Source organism: Anser anser, assembly GCF_964211835.1.
Source record: "Anser anser genome assembly, contig: HAP1_SCAFFOLD_717, whole genome shotgun sequence".
Classification (NCBI taxonomy): Eukaryota; Metazoa; Chordata; class Aves; order Anseriformes; family Anatidae; genus Anser; species Anser anser.
In genome coordinates, this window is record NW_028154089.1 from 1 (window position 1) to 19,353 (window position 19,353).

The following is a 19,353-nucleotide window of genomic DNA, read 5'->3' on the forward strand; positions in this document are numbered from 1 at the left end:
CGCGCCCCGCCGCTCCATCGCGCCGCCGCTGGCCACGCCCCTCCGCCGACCGCGCCCTCCCGCAGGCCCCGCCCTCTTCTCCAGGCCACGCCCCCTCGCCCCCTATTGGCGCCCAGGACCCGGGCGGCGCGCGCTGATTGGCGGCGCGGGGAAGGGGCGGGGCTCTCGGGGCCCGCTGCTCCCCCCCTCCCCTCCCCTCCCCTCCCCTCCCGGGGGCCCCGCCCGCGCCCCTGCCCCCCCCCACTCCTCCCCCCCGGGGAATAATTATTAAATTATTCGCGGTAAAACCATTTGCCCTTTTTTGGAGCGGCCGCTGCTCTGCCCGCGGGGTGACGGCTTCAGGGCCCGCGGGGAGCGGGCAGCCCTCGTGTCCTGAACCCCCCCCCGGGTCCTGAACTCCCCCCCCCCACGGTCCTGAACCCCCCCGGTTCTCTGCCCCCCCCCCCCCAGCCCCGCTCCCCCCACGGACTCCGCGGGCACAGGCACGTGGCGGCAGAGCCCACACGGGTTGCGTCCTTTAATAGCCGAAAACGTTACACGGGCCCGGGGGGGGGCCACGCCGCCGGGACAGGGAGCGGCCGGTGCTGCCCCCCCCCGGCCCCCCCACGAGCCCCGGTGCTGGGGCTTGTGGCCCCCAGTGCTGGGGGATGAGTCCAGAGCAAGGCTCCCCCATCGCGGCTGTCCCTCTGTCCTGCTGCCCCATCGTCCTGCTGTCCTGGGGGGGGGCCGGCGGAGGGGCTGAGGTCACCAGGAGGCCCCCACGCCCCTTGCCCCCCCCCCATCAACCCCCACTTCCCTGAATTCGCCGCCACGCCGAAGCCCGCACGCGGCTGCTCGGGGTTAACGGTGGCCGCGGCCACCCGCCGGTGGGCCGGGGGAGCGCCCCCCCTTCCTGCGGCCCCCCCGAGCCCGGAGACGGGGGTCCCCCCAGTTTCTCCGTTCCACACCGGGGCTCGGCTCCCGCTCGCCTCCTGCCCTCGCCCCCCCGAGGCGGGCGGGCGGCGCGGCGCGGCCGGGAGGTCAGTGCGGCATGGCCGTTATCCGCATGCTCTGCGAGGCGATGGGGTACGTCACCATGGGGGTGGTGGCGTGGCTCATGGTGATGCCCCCCAGCGGCTGCGCCATCGACACGGCCACCGGAGCCACCGAGACGGCCACCGGGGCCATGGAGACCGGGGGGGCCATGCCCTGGGCAATGGTCTGCGCCAGGGCGGCCGAGAGCGGGGTGATTTCGGGGTTCATGGGGGGAGCGGCGTTGGCCGGGGGCGCTGCCTGGGCGCCGGCGGGCGCTACCAAATCCTGTTGGGAAACGGGCCGGGGCTGCAGGGCCTGGCTGCTGAGCGTGGTGTGGGTCTGCGCGATGCTGTGGTTGTAGTTGGTGACGGTGCCCACGGTGGGCGCCAGAGTCTGCTCGGTGGCCGTGGCGGTGGAGCTCAGAGTCATCACCTTGGCCTGGTTGCGGAACTGGGCGTTCTGCTCCAGCAGCACCTCGTTGGTCGCCATCAGGTTGTTCACCTGCTTCTTGAGGTCCTCCACGCGCTTGCGCAGCATGATGTTCTCCTCCTCCAGCAGCCGGTACTCCACCGTCCGCGGGCTGGTGAAGCTGTACTCGTAGGTGTCGAAGTGCAGCCCGTCCACCCGCCGCCGCTTCAGCACGGGCTCGTGGTCGTCGTAGCGGTCCGAGTCGTACATGGCGTCGTAGCGGCGCACGGCGGTGCCGATGCCCTGCTCGCGGGCGGCCATCCCCCGCGACTCGTACTCGTAGTCCCGCTGCAGGTGTTGGAACTTGCACTTGGCGCCCCGCTGGCAGTCGCCCTTCAAGAAGTCCCTGCAGATGGGCACCTCCTCCTTGCTGTTGGGCAGGTCGGCGGGGGAGAGGCCGAGCCCGGCGGCTACCTTCTGCCGCAGGCGCGGGGGCAGCTCCCCCGTCTTCTTGTAGCAGTCCTCGTCCTCCTTGGTGCCGTGGATGAAGCGGCAGTTGAGGCGCACGCACTCCTTGTTCTGGAAGTCGTGGCAGAAGATGAACTCGTTCTTGCGCACGCCCAGGTTGGTCACCTCGCTGATGTCGGGGTGCCGGAAGCGGCAGCGCTTGCCCCGCTTGCAGACGTTGCGCAGAAAGTCGCGGCAGATGTCGTCCGCGTTGGCGCCCACCTCGTCGCCGCCGCCGCCGTTGTTGTAGCCGTCGCGGTCGGGCATCTTCGCCGCCGCGGGGGCCGCCGGCCTCGGGGCACTGCGGGAGGGAGGGAGGGGGGCGGGCAGGGTGAGGGCAGGGCACCGGTACCGGGGGGCACCGGGTAGCCCCCGCCCCCGGGCAGGGGACAGCGCGGCCCGGCCCGGCGCGGCCCCAGGAGCCTCCAGGCGCCTCCGGTAGTGCCTGGGCAGCCCCGCGCGGCCGCCGCCCGGTGCCGGTCCCGGTACCCTCACGAGGGCGGCCCGGGCCCACCCCAGGAGCCGCCGGAGCCCCGTCCCGTGACACCCCGCGGGGACCGGGCCCGGTCGCACCGGGAGGAGAGCGGGGGGTCGGGGGCCGGTTCCTCCGCCCCATCACGGGTCGCCATGGCAACCTCCCGCAGGCCCGGGGCAGGCCCGGCGGCGGGGCCTGGCGAGGCCCAGTCCGGGACGGGGCGGCCGCGGCCGCCGCGGGGCCCCGGCGGGCGGCGTGAGGGCGGCCCCCGGCGGCGGAGCGGCCCCGCCCGGCGCGGCCCGGCCCGGCGCGGCCCGGCACTCACCCGCTCGCGGCCTCCTCGCGGGTCCTCCAGCGCCAACAATGAGCGGCCCCTTCCGGCTGCCGCTCTGCGCCGGGCCGGAAGTGCTCTATGGTGCTTCCGGGGCGACCCGGAACAAGCCCCGGGGGCCTTCCCGGCGTGCCGCGCGGGGCTCGCGCTCCTCTTCCCGGTCCGTGACGTCACAGCCGCGCGCCGCCGGCCCGGCGCGGCCCCCCCAGGGCCCCGCTCCGCTGCCCCCCGGTACCGACCCCAGCCCTCGGTACCGGTACGGAGCGCTCCCGGCCCCGCCCGCCGCCACCTCGGGCTCCTCCTCACGGCCCCGCCGCCCGGTACCCGGTGTCCGGTGCCCCCCCGGCCCCCACCGACGGTCCCGGCCCTGCCGCCCCCGCCCCGGCCGCCCCCAGCAGCACCACGCCGTGTCCAACGAACACATCCAAGCTTTATTGGCGGCACCGGGGCCGTTACAGAGCGCGGCACCGGTCCCGGTACGGCCCCGGTACTGCCCCGCCGCCAGCTCCCCGCAGCGCTCCGACGGCTCCTCCGGTCCGGGGCTCCGGGGCCGGGCGCGGCGCCTACTTGGACCTCTGCCGCATCTTCCTCCTCTTGCGCTTCAGCCTAGGGGAGAGACACGGAGCGGCGCTCGGACACCGGGCACGGGGCCGGTGCCGCCTGGGACCCCCCCCGGAAGGGGCAGCGCCAGGCCCGGGGCCCCGCGGGGAGCCCCCCTCACGTACCTGCGCATTCGCTTCTTGCGCCACTGCAGAGAGAGGAGAGGAGCCGGTGAGTGAGCGCAGCCGGCACCGGGCAGCCCCGGGGCTCCCCCAGCCACAACCCCGCAGAACCCCCGGACCCTGCCGACCCCCCCCGAGCAGCCCCCGGGCCCTGCACCTGCTCCAGGTCCCGCTATAAAAGAGGCACCAGGCCCCCCCCCCCCCCCCAGACACTACTGGTACCCAGGGACCCCCCCCACCCGACACCCTTCAAGCACACACACACACACCCCCCTCCCGTCACCAAGGGACCCCCTCTGCGCTCCCCCAGCACCCAGGGGACCTCCTCAGGGACTGCCCAGCACCCAGGGACCCCCTCGGGGACCGTCCCCTCCTGGCACCCCCCAGTACTAAGGGACCCCCCAGGACCTCCCCCTCAGGGACCCCCCAGCACCCAGGGGGCCCTTCTCAGGGACTGTCCGGCACCCAGTGACCCCCCCAGCACTATGGGACGCTCCCCGGAACCCCCTCCTCAGGGACTGCCCAGCACCCTGTGACCCCCTCCTCCCCCGGCACCCCAGGCACTTGGGGACCCCCCTCAGGGACCGTCCCCTCCTGGCACCCCCCCAGCACTGAGGGACCCCCGGGACCCCCCCCCCTCAGGGACTTCCCAGGCACCTGGGGACCTCCCTCCGAGACCCCCCAGCACCCAGCGACACCCCCCGGCCCAGGCCCCCCAGCCCCTGCCCCGGTCCCTCAGCACCCAAAGCCCCCCCCCCCAGCCCCGCGCCCCCCCCCCCAGGCCGCAGCCGAGGCCGCATCGCGCTCCGAGGCGCCATCGGCCGCCCCCCGCCGCTCACCTTGGCCCTCATGGCGGCGCGCGGCCGCCGCGCTCAGTCCCGGCGGGCGGCGGCGGCGCTAACGGCGGATGGCGGCGGATGGAGGCGGGCAGCAACGGCAGCCGACAAAATGGCGGCGGCGGCCGAGAGAGGCTCGCGGAGCCCGCTGGGGCCTATTTATAGGCAGGCGCCGAGTCCCCGCCCCCTGCGCGGGGCACGACGGGATACGTAGTCGCCCCGCGGGGCACGACGGGAGATGTAGTCCGCGCGCCGGCCGCCATTTTGCACGTCGCCAGAGCGGGAGGGAGCCGCCGCCGCCACCCCCCCCCTCAGCCCCCCCCAGTGATGAGAGGCAGGCCCGCGGCGGTCACCAGTCACGTTTATTTGGAAACAAAGGCGTTACAGAGGGCTTCTCGGGAGTTTTTTCGACATTTTAAACAACGGGGGGGGGGTGTCTTGTCTTGTATCAAGAGGTACATTATTATTTTTTTTTTTTTACAGGTAAAAAATAGAAAATTAAATAAACCTCCGGCAAGTCTTAGTGGCGTACAAACCTGTAACGTGGGTTGAGGAGAAAGGTTAGCTCCGCCGTTCCTCCACAGAAGGCGATAAGAGAGGATATTGCTTAAAAAGGCTAAAATGTTCCTGCTGGGGAACGAGGGGTGGGTTTCCCTCCGCAGCCGCTGAGCCCAGGACCCGCCACCCCGCGGCACCTCCGCCTGCCCCTGGGCCGCCACGGAGCCGGAAAGGTAGAGAACGGGAGCAGGCAGGTGGAAAAAAAATCAGAAAAAAAAAAAAGGTATCGCATCGTTTATTCTCTTTTATTGGCTTTGGTAGTATCCGCACGTGTGGAGCTGAGGCAGAGCCCAGCTGGCGGCAGGGAAGCATGGTGCCTGCGGAGGAGCCCGGGAGCAGCCGCCTGACGGGGCGTTTTTCCAAGCAGGGGATTTTCCCAAATTCAGCTACAGAAGGAGAGGGACCGGAGACCCGATCAGCAGATATCAGTACATAAAAACACCTCACACATTCAAATTCATGAAATTCAATCAGCTTTTTTTTTTTTTTCTTTTTTAAAAAAAAGAACAAACCAAAAGACCCCCTAGAAAAGAGCGATACCCCTGGCTGGACCCTAGCCCGAGTCTGCTGTAGCCTTTCCCTCACCTACTGCCACCGAGAACATGCGCAGGCGGGATGCCCTTCCAGGATCCAATACACATAAAAGAGTGGAACATACTCACAGGCCATGGAAACCAGCCACGAGGAAGAATAAAACACCCCAGGGCATCAGGGAATTTAAACAAACTGGAGAGCAGCAGGCAGGGCCCTGGGGCAGCCAGCTCGCCTGCCTCCTGCCCCTCCGCAGAGCCGTCAGGTGGGGAACGCTGATTTGCTTCCTTTCAAGTTGGGCAGTCAATTTAAAAACAAGCTCGCCACAGCGGTGTATTAAAAAATAGAGTGTTTATACGTAAACCAAGGCAGAGACAGAGCACGGTAGACAGGACAGCCTACAGTCTCACAGGGGACGCAAAATTTGGTATTTTTCCAATGAGAAATATACAATCTAGAGGCTAAAAGAAAGTGAGAAATCCTCTGCCCCAAGGTAACAGACAGAAATGCCTACGCGGCTGGGGAGGAGCTGAGATAGCGCTGCGAGGCAGGTCACCTTACACCGTACGCGCGTACCATATCACTAAACACAGGTCACTTTTTCTCGGGCGTAATCAGCTTTTTTTTTTTTTTTCCTCCAAGAAAATCTGTAAAGGGAGAAATTAAAAAAAGGGAGAAGGAAGAAGAAGAAAGCAAGCAGCTCTCTACACTCCCTCTCACTGGGAACGGCCTAGTTGTTCACCTCTTTAACAAGTATGAGTAGTATAAAAGGTTAGAAAGAGTGGATATAGACTAGCTTTTACTCCTCATTTTGTTTTCCTGCTTTATTTTTAAGTAGTCTGAAGTGGCTGAGAGAATCCTCCCTCATTGGCAAAGTCAACAGGAGCTGGTTGTTGTCAGTGGGAAGTCCAGCCTGTTTGTTGTTTGGTCGTAAGAGACAAACAGTGCTAGATTTTGTTTTTTTTTTGGGGGGGGGGGGGAAAGGGGCGAGTGTGTGTGAAGTGGGTGCTACATGGAGGGAGCGGGAGCCGCTCAGTCGCCAGCCTCGTTCTCCTCCGCCGTCTCTCCCGTGGTGGCATTCTCTGCGTTCTTGGAGGCCTGCGGAAACAAACCCACGGCAGCTGTCAGGACGGGGACGCGCTCGGGGACACCAGCGAGGGGCAGACCGACCACGCAGCTGCGAGGGAGCCCACCCGAGGAACCTGACTGGGAGGAAAAGAGGGTGCCTCGAGGGTGCCGCTTCCCCCACCAGGGGAACACCAGCGTGTTCTTTCAGCCCTGTGCTGAGGCAGGCTCGGAGGCGAGCCCGAAACTCAACCACACAGGAACTTGGTTAAGGCTGGGTGCCGCTGATTGGGTGCCACCAATCCCCACAAAACGTGACCAAATCACCTTCTTTTTCTTCTTTTTCTGGGTCTTCCGGCTTGCAGAACTTTGTAGAAGGGCCTGGAGACAGGAAGGAAACATAAGAGAGTAGAAAGCCATACTTTGTTTTTTTTTTTGACAGAAGATAAAGGGCTTTAAATGCATTTACAGCAGGAGGAGCATGGCCAGCCCCCGAAGGAATGGTGGTAAGTCCTAACAGGCACAGCGGTAGCGGGGAATGCCGCAGCCTCGCGCTCCGCTGAGGCACGAGGCCTTGGAGCCAGCTGTCGGGGCTTCTCAGCGGCTCGTAGGAAGGAGCTGGTACCGCTGCCACAAGTTTGATGCAGGAAATAAGAGCCCAACCTGGGCTAAAACCTTTTTGCTGGTGCTGCGGGGTTGCAACAAGCAACAAGTTGATTTGCACCACGACCTACTGCTGCCCTCGGACATGCAGGCAGCCTGGCTGCAGGGGCTGAGCTTTTCATTTTTCAAGCTCCTGCTCACCCCCTCTCCATCCAGCACAGTCTCCTGGATTTAACTTCCCACCTTCACCCCAAGGGGCAGAAACACAGGGCAACCCGCGAGATGCGCTTGCACCTTATGTTTTTTTTTAAACTGACCTTCAGTTCTCCATCTTGCACCTCAAACTCTGACTTGTAGAGCTCAGGCTCGAAGGGGCCACTTGTTATCCTCATAGGGCCGTTGGGCATTAAAAGCACTGTGAATTTGAACTGTGCAACAAACTCTCCTGCAAAGCAGAAACAGGCGTTACTACCAGCCCCCGGGCATCTGATCCGCTGGCTATCCAGGCACATGTTCCCAGTGGGGTGCTCTTTCAATTCCCGTCCCATTTCCACTCCCACACCGTCACAGCTACAAACGAGCCTGCGGGAGCTCCTCGGACCAACCCTGACCAGAGCAAAACAGTTCCCTCAGCACCACCCCATGGCCTCTCCAGCCCGCTCCCTAAGCGAAAACTTGGGCTGTCAATCTCTCCTCCCGCCCAGGAAATTACTCCATGAAAAGTTTCATCGAATCGCTGGAACAATTCCAAAACAAGGTCCAGAAGCCAGCGGGGAGCGAGTTTCCAGGCGGACGGATGCCAGGGCCCTTGAAGAGCACCCCCGGCGTTTGTGCCGCGGCACGGCCAGCACCGGTCTCGTCGGCCTCGGGAAGCGACCGCCAGCTGTCTGCCGAGCAGGCACCCACACCGGGCTCCCGGCCCTCCCGCCACCAGCACTCACCTTCCTTTTCGTAGAGGACGTTGAAAGGCTGGAGCAGCTCGTGTTTGGCGCATTCCACCACCCCCATCCTGGCCTTCTTCTCATCCTCAAACGCCCTGCGGAGGAAGGAGAGCCACAGCTGAGCCAGATCCCACCCCGCAGGCTTCAGGATTGCCCCCGGGTCAGGCTGGGGACTTCCTACGCTTGTGTCTCCCTCGCCCAGCGGCGCTGCGTGTGTTGCGGTGACAAAACCGTTTGTCAGAGCAGGCACCTGCTGGGTGAACGGTTGCCTTCCGAGAGCGGAAAAGGTAAGTGGATTTAAGGACAAAAAGAGCCCGTCAGGTGAACGTTGCTTCCTTATTTTGCAAGCACGTCACATCCAAAAACTGATTGGAGCTGCCTCTCCTCCTCACGCTGCACCCTGGCACTGCTTTCGCTCCTCTCCTTTTTATTTTAGCCGCAATTCCAGGCTCCCCGCCTGCCACGCAGGGCCCAGGAGATTCTCCGATCCTCAGCCTGTGCCTGGGATTCCTGTTTAAGCCCGTAATATCCTTCCTCCGCCCACCCCTGGGCTCAAGTACAGCAAGCCCCAACGTAAAGTAGCAGAAGCTGCTTCCCCCTCTGTGACGGACACTGAAGGCACGCTGCTTTTGCTGTCAGCATGGTCTGCAAGCTCACGCAAAGCATCCAGCTCCGCACACGTGGGGAGGCCACGAGTAAAAGCAAATACCTGAGAGTAAATGGCATAGTATCAAAGCGCCTCTCCACCTCGCTGAAAAAGGCACGGGAGGTTTTCATCTTCAAGCCATACTGTTTGGAGGGGTCCCTTTTGTAAATCGTAGTCCTCTGCCCGGCGTCCTTCGCCTGAAAACGCGAACAGAGCTGAGAGCGGGAAGGGGGCAGAGCAGCAGCTCCTCAGCCGGAGAACTGCCTGGGCCAGGACGTTCACATCTGCAAGCACCGGGCGGGCTCTGACACTGTAAAAGCCCGCCCCGACTTTTTTGATGGAAGAAGCTACACCCAAAGAGACGCAGCGAGACCCCCGCAGCCATGCGGATGGGGCAGTCGGCACCGCTGGCTGTGCTCAAACCCAGCCGCGTCGGCCACGCGCGCGGAGGAACACCGGGCAGGGAGAACCCAACTCACCTTTCCCTCTCCACTGCTGACAAGAACATCGACAGCATAAACTTCGTGGACCTCAAATTCCGCTTTTTCGTGGTCCTTCCTGGATGAAAAAGGTTTGGTGAGTCAAACAACAGCAAGCAGAGAAGACAACACCTCCCGTGCAGCCACAGCACCTCCAACACGCCCACGCTGGGCTTGGCCAGTGAGGGTCTGCAAGCACAAAGCGGCGCCAGGGTGCTCCGAAGTGAGCGGGTCCCCGACCAGAAGAGCAAAAGCTGGCACAGAAGTCGAAGATTTCCGTCCCAGGTAATAGAACTGATCGGCGACAGGCTGGCAGAGAAAAACAACAGCAAGCCAGCACTCTTCCTGCCCAGGACAAGTAGCTCCATCCCCAGAGAGGGGGGGGAAGCTGTCCCCCACATTCAGCGCCAGCTCCTTGGGCTTGCGGTCACGTCCCAGCAGGCCAAGAGCCCACCGCACCCGGTACATCCCTATGCTAGAGACCTCGCGAGCCAAGTGCTGGATTTAAAGCCCCTAAACTCTAAATATTCAGCTTGAGACCCAGCCCTGAGCGCACCCCCGAGGGAGAGAAGCTGCTGGAGCAGGGCACATCCAGCTCGGTAGTCCAAAACCATCCTGAGAGGATGCTGACAGCCATCGCCATGCAGTGGGCTCCTGGCAGCCTCTGCGAGACGAGCGACAGCCTTGGCACGCTTCCTGCTGAACGAGCATCCGCGGCCACGGCAAGCAACAGCTGGCTATTTTGCTGGCAGCCTCTAAGGCCACAGGCTGCAATTTACTGGGGACTCCTTCGAGAAACTGGACGGAAACCAAGGAGGCTCGCAGGTGCCAGCAAGGAGTGTCACATCGGTGCCTTGCAGCCTCTCCTTCCCAGAACGAACCCCAAACACCGAGACACGGTGCACGTTCAGGTAGAACAGACAAGCTAGGGGGATAACAACCTCCGAGTCTGCCTTGCTGGGTCAGACTTCAAGCAAGGCTTCGTGCGGGGAGCGCTCTTCCTGCGGGTTAAACTCCGTCGCAGCGGCAGCCAGCCACCGCGTGCAAACGTACCTGCTCCACCCCGCCTGATCCCACAGCCAAAAAGGGAGAAATGAGAGCCCCGGCCCGAGCCACGCCACTCCCAGGTACCGTGGAAAGCAGCAGCCCCCGAGGTGATGCTCACTTTTGCTGGTCTGTAGGGTTCTGGATGATTGTTTTCTCTCCATCGATCACATGCTGTTTCAGCTGGTGCGACAGCATCCCTGCCACGATAAGAGAACCCATTAACGCCTCTGAGCTGCACGCCAGAGCCTCGCGTTTATCAACACTCCAGGACCCGGGGCCGCAGCAAACAGCCAAGCAAACCGCCCCGGGCGTTAAAGCTTCCTCAGCTTCACCTGCTCAGGGGCTGTCCCCGCACGTCGGTGGGTGCGGAGCTCCCCAGAGCCCACCGTGACCCCCCCCCGCAGTCCTCCCCCTGCAGGAGGAGTTGGGGACCCCTCCTGGCACCGCTGCTCCTCGGTGAAGCGCCCCGACTCACCAGCCACTTGTAACGGGTTGGAGGTGAGCCCGTGAGCGCACGCATCACGCTCCTGGGGTGTTCTTAAACGCGTCAAATGAATGGAGGCTTTCGTTGCTGGCTAGGCCGTACCGCACTCAGGGAGTATTTGGGGGGGCTCAACTCGCCCTCCCTTTCTGTTCCCCTTCAGCCTGGAGCCTACCAGGGGTACACGCGGCCACTCCTGCCCCCAGCCCGGCCCGGGACACGCTTCTCGTCCATTGGGGACGGCTCTGCCAGCGGGAAGGGAGAGCCCGGCCGCCAGCAGCTCCGTTTGTTTTCATCAGCTGGGGCCTTCTGCTGCTGCCAGTGCCTAGATAATTGCGGCGCTTGACTGTTTCCAAAACAGCGGCTGCTTCAACTCCCTTGACAGTGCGAGCAGCCGCCTCCTCGCTGCGGCTCATGCCACGGTTTCTCAGAGAAAGGAGCAGAGCACTGAGGAGACCCACAAAGCCAGCCCACACAGCGAACAGGGCAGCGACCTTCCGAGGCCGGGCCAAGGCGAGCGGAGAGAACGCGCCAGCTTTACGGTGTTTCAGGAAGCTTAACTAAGAATGGGCCAATTTAATCGCGGCTGAAAACGGTTTGTTGGTGATGTCACCAACGAGGAGAAAAGCATCTGCACGTGCCAAATGCCGAGCTCGGCTCTTGCCACCTTTCAAACAAGAGCCCAGCCTTCTCCTTCCCACAAGGAGTTACCCCAGCGCCTTTCCCCCGCTCATTATCGAGGCTGTGAAGAAAACATGAATCAGTTTGGAGCTGTGAGGGAGGAAATTACATACCCCGCGCATCTATGGGCATCTTTTGCAATGGATCCCGCATTACAAACGAGCTCTTTTGTGCATTTACTACAGGGGATTGAACCGCGAGCGGCCAAGTCTGCGGCAGAGGGCCAAGCGATTCGCCCAAGGTCAGCAGGAAGTCCCCAAGCCAGGACACCACCTACCAGCCCGGGAAGCCCACGGCTGTTGTTCCCAGATTAACGCATCTTTAAAAACAGATCAAAACCAGAAACTAAAAACAGAGGAGGGAAGAAGAATCTAGGTAGTTTTGAAGGGATTTTTAAGCAAAGGCTGCTGCGTTCAGAGATGGCGTGTCTAGGACCTGGTGCCAGCGTGTGCTTCCCAGAATTTGAAGAGGGCAGCTCGGGATCTCGATCAGCGTGTAATTAAAACGTTGCTACCTCTGCCTCAGCTGCTCCCCAGGCCTTACCTTCGATCGGCGTGCAGTGAAACGAGTGGGCTATTTTGTTCCACGTGTCTGTCACTTGCGTATTCTAGATGAAGAACACACGAAAACACATTAAGGGCGTAAAATCCAAGGCACGGGCACGACAGGTTTTTCACTTGACAGCGTTCCGTGATAAACCGAGTGGTGCTCTGACACCTCCAAAAAAAAAAGGAGAAGCGGCGCCAGGCTTCCATTTTTAACCCCGTATCAACAAAAACAGCACGGACCACGAGGTCGGCTCAGCCTCCTGGTCGCACCCAGCGCCTTTTCGCAAGCCGTCCCTTTAGGAGATGACACCGGCAGCTACGAGAAACCCAGGCACGTCTGGAATAGTAACGGGGTGACAAAGGAGAACGCCTGCGGCCGCTGAGGCGTCTGAGCAGCAGCCAAGGGAGAGGCGCAAGTGGGAGAGGTTTAAGGGAGCCCCTTTCAGGGGAGCTGCTGCGTGCCCAGCTGCCCCCAGAAGGGAAGGACCGGCGAGCAGAAGCGCCCGCGGCCTCTCTGCGAAGCCGCCCTCACCCAAGCGAGCGCTCGGGTCCTGCAGGAAGCCAGAGCTGCTGACAGAGGAGCCCCCACCCCGGGGCCGGTGCTCCCCCAGGGGCGCTGCCTGCAGACAGCTGCTTCCAGCTCCCCACGGAGCTGGGCCGTGCTTCCCGGGCCTCCGTTTTTATGCCCGAAGCAGCCGTGTGGTACGGGCGACCGGAGCTCCTCGCCCCGTCCCAGCTGCGTTTCCACACCCCTCGGTCGCTCACCTGGTTTCCAGGCTTCACCAAGCGCAGGGCGGCTTCAGCACAGAGGTGAGCTGCCTTGATGACATCAGCCTTACGGCCTGACACGGGGTTTTCCTGCAAGAACGGGAAAAGAAAGGCTCTTTGGGCTAAGTGCTTTTACCTCTTATTGTCAAGAATGCTCTGCTGACTGCCCGGGGACGGAAAGCCTCCATCTAACCAAACGCCCTCCCCGAGCAGAGCAAGGGATCTCAGTCAGAGGTGGGGCAGCTCCTGGCTTCGCAGCTCTGCCACCAGTCCTTCCCCTGTTCAAAAAGCAGGTGAGCATCAGCCACAACCGCGCTGCCTCTCCATTATTTCCTGTTTAATTTCTCCGCTATTCCCTGTTGAATTCCAACAAGAACACCCTCGTACGAGCTCATCGCTGTCAAAGACCGAACAAGACTCTTGCGTAGCCAGGAACACGGACTGGGGAAAGGCTTCCAGCACATCCCGTGAAATTTTTCTGTCCTCTCCGCAGGGGAAAAACCATTCCGAAGACCCACACCGCCGTCCTCCTCCCCAGACTACAGCTAAAATCCTGTTCCAAGCCTACGTGACAGCTCCACGCCCCTAACAGCGACTCCCACAGCCGGCTGCAGGAGCGTGGCTTGGCCTCACCTCCAGAACACCCGACCGGAGGCCTGGCCCACCAACCACCCGTGCCAGCGGGTGCCGGGGCTGCGCGCTGCCACCAACCCCAGGTGAGAAAAACTGCCCCGGGCCCGCCCAGGCACGCTCGGACAGGAAAAGCAGGCGGCAGGGACGGGTGTTTGGGGCCGGGGAACAAGCCCCCACCCCGTGCTCGGGTTCGGGAAGGCGACGGCAGCAGCGCGGCGCTCGGCTCCGCGTGCCTCGGCCAGCAGAGGGGGCAGGAAAACCTGCCCAGCCCGCCCCAGGGCCAGCCGCACCTCCATTTGCGCAGCGCCGCCTGCGTTTGGCCTGTCCCAGGCTCTTTGTAACCTTGCGGAATTGTACGGGCCGAGGCAGCGCGCCAGCCAGCCCTCGCCTGCCAGGGGACTGAGGGGTTTTGCAAAAGGCACCGTTTTTACACCAGATCCGCGGCGCCTTTGCGACCCGAGCAGCCACCTCTCCCCGAGGCTCCGCGCTTGCTGCTGGAGAACCAGGTGCACCCACACGTCAGCCGTTCGCTGCGCACGAAGCAGCAGCTGCAGGAGCGACACCACCGCGCTACAGACCTACCTTGGAGGCGTCTATGACAAAACTGTGTGCTACATTCGCTATGAAGCCGTCCACGTGGACTCCCAAGTCGCTGCAACACAAAGAGGTAATTACAGGTGGGGCCTAATGGCTCGGGAAACTTGTGTGACTTCTACAAGTACTCCACATGCAGGCGCGTTTCAAAAGCTCGACTAGCTATTAGATTCCGCAATTAGTCACGTCGGGGAAGTACTTAACGCACCGAGCAGGATTAAAAAGCAAAGCCCAGATGCCAGCAGCCAACTCACAAGAAACATAAGCGAGACGCTTACATTTTGACCAAGTCTCCGTCTTTGAGGATGTAGTCTTGGTCGCTCTTCAAGGGGGAGAAGTGACAGACGCAGTTATTTACCGATATACTCGTCGGGAAGGCAATACCTGTGGAACGGAAAACACAGAAATGCCCCGTGAAGTCCCGCAGCCCCACGCGGCGCGGGCAGCAGCCCGGGCAGCGTGAAGGTCGCTTAGGTTTTAGGTCCTTCTAAAGCTGGGTGAAATGCCCCGTTGCGTCCGCCTCCAGCCCAAAAGCAGGAGGACCGCAGCGCGTGCTGTGCCCCCGCGCCGGCTCTTCCTTTTGCCCAGGCACCCCACCGAAGAAACGGATCCCCGGCAACAAGACGCTTGCGAAAGGGACCCCAAGCCCCCAGAGCGCAACGCAGGGAGCCCGGCGGCACGTTCGGGTGTCGCCATTTCCAGGGCAGCTCCAAGCCGGCCGCAGGGAGGGCAGCGCTGCCCCCAGCGACCCTCGTTTCGGGGAGCGACAAAACGCGAAGCTCCGGCTCGCCGGTGATGCTGTGAGCAGGACGAGCGGGGTGATGTGGGCTGAGGCCGGCTCTCTGGGAGACGCAGCCCAGTTCTAACGATACCGAGCGGCGCTTCCTGCCCCGCTGCCCCCTCGCACCCAACAGGCCCAAACCGACGCGCCCGCGTTGGAGCGGGCCTCACCTTTTTTCATTTCTTTCTCCTTCTTGAAAATCTTGCCGGTCTCCTCCATGATCATGGCGTCTCCCTTCTCGCACAAGCACAGAACCGACGCTCCCGAGCCGGCTGCTTCCACCACGGCACGCAGGACCCCTGGAGAGAAGCACAGACACGGAGCCGTCACAGCGCGGCAACGGCGAGCGCCGTGGGAGCGAGAGGTCGATCCATTTTTTTGTGGGGAGCAAGATTCTCGACTCTGCTTTTCACCAAGAGGGCTGCGGACACACAGAAAACCTGTTTCAACGTTTATTTTGCGTTTTTGAGAGCTGGCTTTCCCGAGCCGCTTCCCTGAAGAGCGCGAGCAAACAGAGGGAAGTTGGGATTTGCGCGGGGGAAGCGCTGCAGCCTCGCACACCGAGCCCTGCTCAACAAAGCAGCCGAGCAGGAACACCGCTCTCCCACATTCTTTCCAGCCAAGTCAGAGCTCCAGAAACAGGTTTGGAAATTACTCAGGAGGCAAGACGCGCAGCACATCAAAGGGGCAGGGGCCACTGCTGCGGGCGCCTGGGACCGGAGGGCCCGGAGCAGGCGAAGCAGAGCCCGTTTCGCCGGGCCCTGACGCTGCAGAATCGCGGCTCTAAGGCAGGGCGCGTGCTCCGCTCCCCGACACGGCGCCCGGCTGACGCGGGGGACGCCGCGCGCCTCGCTGGAGGTCAGGGCGAGTTTCGCTGCCTGCTTCGCACGCCGCCTGTCCCCCTTTTTGGGGCGTGTTCTGGTGCCTACGAGTCCTGGCAGCCTTTCGGCTCCAGCGCGCCTGGAGCTTTGCAGGACGGCCCCACGGCTTTTCCCCTGCCAACACACCTCGACGGCACCGCGGGCTCCCCGTGGCCCCCAGCCGCCGTTCCCCCTCGTCCTTCTCGTGAAGCCGGGACGCTCGACCAGGACTCACAAGGCTTGCCCTAAAGTTTTCAGGTCCTGGTGCAAAAGGCGTCCTCGCAGCTTCCCCCCCGCACCGTGAGCGTGTTGCTTCTGTGAGAAGCCACTCTGTGAAGCGCTTCCCGCTCGGCGGGAGCTTCCGTCACCAGCGGTGCACGTCCTGGGTGCGCGTACGTGCTCTGGAAGTGCCCACGAAGGCGTTTCCGAGGACAGGTTCTTATCGTTTCCCTGACGCTGCCAAAACCCGAAGCTTTCACCTGCACGGTACCTTTGGGGCGGTTTCGGTCACCTTTCCACGCGTCGCAGACGTTTACGGATTGGGAACGCTCCCAAGCACGGACAACGCTCCTGCGCAGGAGGCGTTCAGCGGGTGGCAGGACACAGGGAGGTGAAAAAAACGGCAGCGTTAAAGCAAACGCCGCGGGGAGACGAGCGGAGAGCCGCGCTCCGTAGAGCGTTCGGACGAAACCGGGCAGCAGCCGGCGCGAAGCCGCCTAACCCCGCTCCGTCCTGCCCCAGCGCCTCGCGGCACCGCAGGCACGCCGCGGGCACGGGGTGCTGCGAACCAGGAAACCTTTTTTTGCCACGGCTCCGCTCCCCCTTCCCCAACGCGCTCCCAACTCCGCTAAGGCGGACACCGGGACCGAGCTGCCGTCCCCCCACCGGACCCGGGGCCAAACCGGTGGCCGGCGTTGAAGCAGCTCCGGTCTCACCGGAGGGGCTCTGCCCCCCCGGTACCGACGCTCGGGGCAGCGGAGCGGGGCCGACGGGAGGCTGCGAGCCCTGGGGGGTCCCGCTGAGGATCTGTGGGCGCCTCGAGGAGCCCGACGGTAGCCCCCCGGGGGGGGGGGGGGGGGCGGGCACGGTGCTCCCGGGGCCCCCCAGCGCCGCCGGTCCCGGGGCCTCGGGCAGCAGCTGTCAGCTCCCGGGGGCAGCGAGCCGCGGGGGTGATGCAGCAAAAATAAACGTTTAAAACCGAAACGGGGGGGAGCAGGAGCCACGGGGGGCGGCCGGGATCGGGGGGCTGACCCCGGGGGGTCCCGGGACGGGGTGGGGGGTGTGGGCGGCAGGGCCCGGCCTGGTGCTGCCCAGCCCCGGGAGCGCGCCCCGGCCCGGCCCCGTTGCCCCCCCCCCCGGTAAGGGGGGTCCGGGCCGGGGGGGGTCGATCCCTTAACAAAAGACCGGAGGCACCGGGGGGAGCCCGGCCCGGGGGGGGGTTTGCGGCCGTGCCCCCGCCCGCCCCTGCTGGGGGGAGCCCGGCGGGCCCTGCCCCCCCCCCCCCCCCGGTGCACGTGGGGCGCGGAGGCCACGTGCGGGCAGCGCCCGCCGAGCGGGGCCGGGCCGGGCCCACCGGGAGCGGCCCCCCCGGACCCCCGCAGCCCCCCCCCACGGCCCGGGGGCTCCGTGCTCCCCCCCCGCCCCCCCCCAGCGGGGTCAGACGGGCCCGGGGGGGGGCTAGGCCGCGCCGCCCGCCCCAGGCCCGCCGCCTCCCGCTCCCCCCCCCCCCCCCCTCCCCGTCCCCCCCCGCCCCTCCCAGTACCCCCGGTGCTGCCCCCCCCCCCCCCCCGGGCCCCCCTCTTCCCCTCCCTTTCCCCCCCCTCCCGCCGCCCGCGGCCCGCACTCACGGTTGGCGATGTCCCCCCCCATCTTGTACTTGGTCACCACCAGGTCCTCGGCGATCGTCAGCTCCGCCGCCTCCTCCTCGCCCGACATGGTCGGAGCCGCCCCCGGCCGCCGCCGCCGCCGCCGCCCCCCCCCCGCCGCCGCCGCCGCCGCCGCCGCCGAGACCCCGGGGAGCGCGAGCGCGAGCGCGCGAGCAGGGCAGGAGCGCGGGCTCCGCGCGAGGCACGCTGGGAAGCCGAGTCCCCGCCCCCCCGGACTACAGCTCCCGGCAACGCCCGCGGCGCGCACGGCGCCGGCCCGGAGCGGGCCGGAGGACTCCAGTTCCCAGGGGGCGCCGCGGTTCTCGCGGGAGATGAAAAGAGACGGGGCGGAAGTGGCGCGCGGGGGGTGATGGGAAGTGTAGTTCGGAGCGGTGGAGGCGGGAGGACGGAAGAGAGGGGGCGGCTCGGGGCATGGCGGGCGGGGGGCGCTGCCCGGGGGGGGGGGTCCCGCTGATCGCAGCCCCAAGAGAGCCCCCAGCGCCGCACCCCCCCTCCCCCGGCCCCGGTCCCAACCCCATGGGGCCAGACCCAGCCCCTACCCTGACCCCATGTCCCCACCCCCCAGCTGTTGCCCCATGACCCCCCCAGCCCCTTCCCCACGACCCCCCCAGCCCCAGGACCCCCCCCCAGCCCCTCTTCCAAGCCCCCAGCCCCTTCCCCACGACCCCCCCCAGCCCCTGCTCCACACCCCCCCCCCAGCCCCACTCCCACCCCCCCCAGCCCCAGGACCACCAGCACACCCGCTCCGTGTCCCTTCGTCTTTATTGTGCATTTACACCAGAACCGGCTCCAGACCGGGGGGGAGGGGGGTCGCGGGGGTCCCGCTTGCACCCCAACCCCTGCCCGCCAGCACAGCCCTCTCCCCGCCCTGTGGAGCACACGGAGGGGGGGGGGCAACACCCCTGGCCTGGCTGCCACCGGGGTCCCTGAGAACGGGCCCCCCCAGCCCACCGGGCTGGGGCGCGCTGCAGGGGGGGCACCCCAAAAACGTGCCCCCCCCTGCCCAGCTCCAGCAGGGAATGGGGAAAACTGGGGCCTTCCTGCCCAGACGTCCTGCCTGCGACAGCCGAGAGGACCCCGGCCCCAAAGGGGGACCCCAGACCCTAAGGGGGACCCCAGACCTAAAGAGGGATTGGGGCCCCAAAGAGGGACCCCAGACCCTAAGGGGATTCATGGCCCCAAAGGGGGGGGGGGTCACAGCCCCAAAGGGCGACCCCAGACCCAAAGGGGGATCACGGCCCCAAAAGGGGACCCCCAGACCTAAAGAGGGGGGGTCACGGCCCCCAAGCTGGGCCCCCTCTCCCCAAATGGGGGCCAACGCCATGGTCCTGCACCCGGGAGCACCCTGGAACGGGGGGGGGGAGCACCTGGGGGGGGCCCTTGGGCAGAGCAGGGGAAGGAGGGGGACACGGGCCCAGGACCCCGCACTCCCCCCGGGGCTGGGGGTCAGGATCAGCCCCCACCCTACACCGGGCTGCCCCCCCCAGCCCCATTCCCACCCTTTGGGGCCCCCTGGGAGTTTCGGCTCCCGCCCCCCCCCCCCCATCCGGCACGGGCTGGGGGGATCCTTCATATCCAGTGTAAACAGCTGGGGGGGGCCCGGGGGGGGGTGGGGGGGGGGGGCCCTACGTCCGCTGGGCGTCCGCCTTGGCGAAGAGGCGGCTGTGCCAGTAGTCGGGGTTGTCGAAGGCGCAGTCCGAAGCCTCCAGGCTGCGCAGGGGCTTCATGCAGCCGGGGGGGGGTCCGGGGGGGCCGCGGCAGCCGGGGCAGGGGGGGCCGCGGGGGGCCAGCACCGCCTCCATCTCCTCGTAGCCCTGCTCCTCGGCGGGGGCCGGGGTGGTGGCGTCCCCCGGCCGCATGTCGGTGTAGCCGTCGTGCCGGGGGGGGCCGCCTTCGTGCCGGGGTCCCGGCCCCCGCCCACGCTGCCCAGCGAGCGGCTCAGCCGCGGCTGCTTGTTC

General features: G+C 65.3%; 2 protein-coding genes across 3 annotated transcripts; both read right to left on the minus strand.

Annotated features, from left to right (window-relative positions):
• Positions 1 to 878: 878 nt before the first annotated feature.
• ZC3H10 (zinc finger CCCH-type containing 10) lies at positions 879 to 2,824 on the minus strand. The gene is made up of 2 exons (XM_083853151.1): positions 2,730 to 2,824; positions 879 to 2,230 (listed from the first exon to the last, which is right to left on the minus strand). Exon 2 carries the CDS (start codon positions 2,194 to 2,196, stop codon positions 1,021 to 1,023), a length of 1,176 nt encoding a protein of 391 aa, XP_083709277.1. The 5' UTR covers positions 2,197 to 2,230; positions 2,730 to 2,824; the 3' UTR covers positions 879 to 1,020.
• A 321-nt stretch (positions 2,825 to 3,145) lies between these two features.
• On the minus strand, positions 3,146 to 17,615 carry PA2G4 (proliferation-associated 2G4). Of its 2 annotated transcripts, XM_083853150.1 has the most exons (16): positions 17,494 to 17,615; positions 17,357 to 17,461; positions 14,820 to 14,948; positions 14,147 to 14,252; positions 13,857 to 13,926; positions 12,639 to 12,731; positions 11,869 to 11,932; positions 10,282 to 10,360; positions 9,117 to 9,195; positions 8,701 to 8,834; positions 7,992 to 8,086; positions 7,368 to 7,495; positions 6,775 to 6,828; positions 4,297 to 6,480; positions 3,461 to 3,483; positions 3,146 to 3,341 (listed from the first exon to the last, which is right to left on the minus strand). In XM_083853150.1, the coding sequence occupies exons 2-14, from the start codon at positions 17,442 to 17,444 to the stop codon at positions 6,415 to 6,417; spliced, it is 1,185 nt and encodes a 394-aa protein (XP_083709276.1). In that variant the 5' UTR covers positions 17,445 to 17,461; positions 17,494 to 17,615; the 3' UTR covers positions 3,146 to 3,341; positions 3,461 to 3,483; positions 4,297 to 6,414. The 2 variants fall into 2 exon arrangements, with proteins under 2 accessions (XP_083709276.1, XP_083709275.1); XM_083853149.1 differs by lacking the exon at positions 17,494 to 17,615 and having other exon boundaries at positions 17,357 to 17,491.
• Positions 17,616 to 19,353: the final 1,738 nt, after the last annotated feature.

Excerpts from the sequence above, each read along its gene's own strand:
- ZC3H10 (XM_083853151.1), bottom strand. The coding sequence starts at position 2,196 with ATGCCCGACCGCGACGGCTACAACAACGGCGGCGGCGGCGACGAGGTG.
- PA2G4 (XM_083853150.1), bottom strand. The coding sequence starts at position 17,444 with ATGTCGGGCGAGGAGGAGGCGGCGGAGCTGACGATCGCCGAGGACCTG. Across the intron at positions 12,732-13,856 it reads TTGTCATAGACGCCTCCAAG|GAAAACCCCGTGTCAGGCCG; the intron begins GTAGGTCTGTAG and ends CCGTTCTTGCAG. Across the intron at positions 6,829-7,367 it reads TGCAAGATGGAGAACTGAAG|GCCCTTCTACAAAGTTCTGC; the intron begins GTCAGTTTAAAA and ends TCCTGTCTCCAG.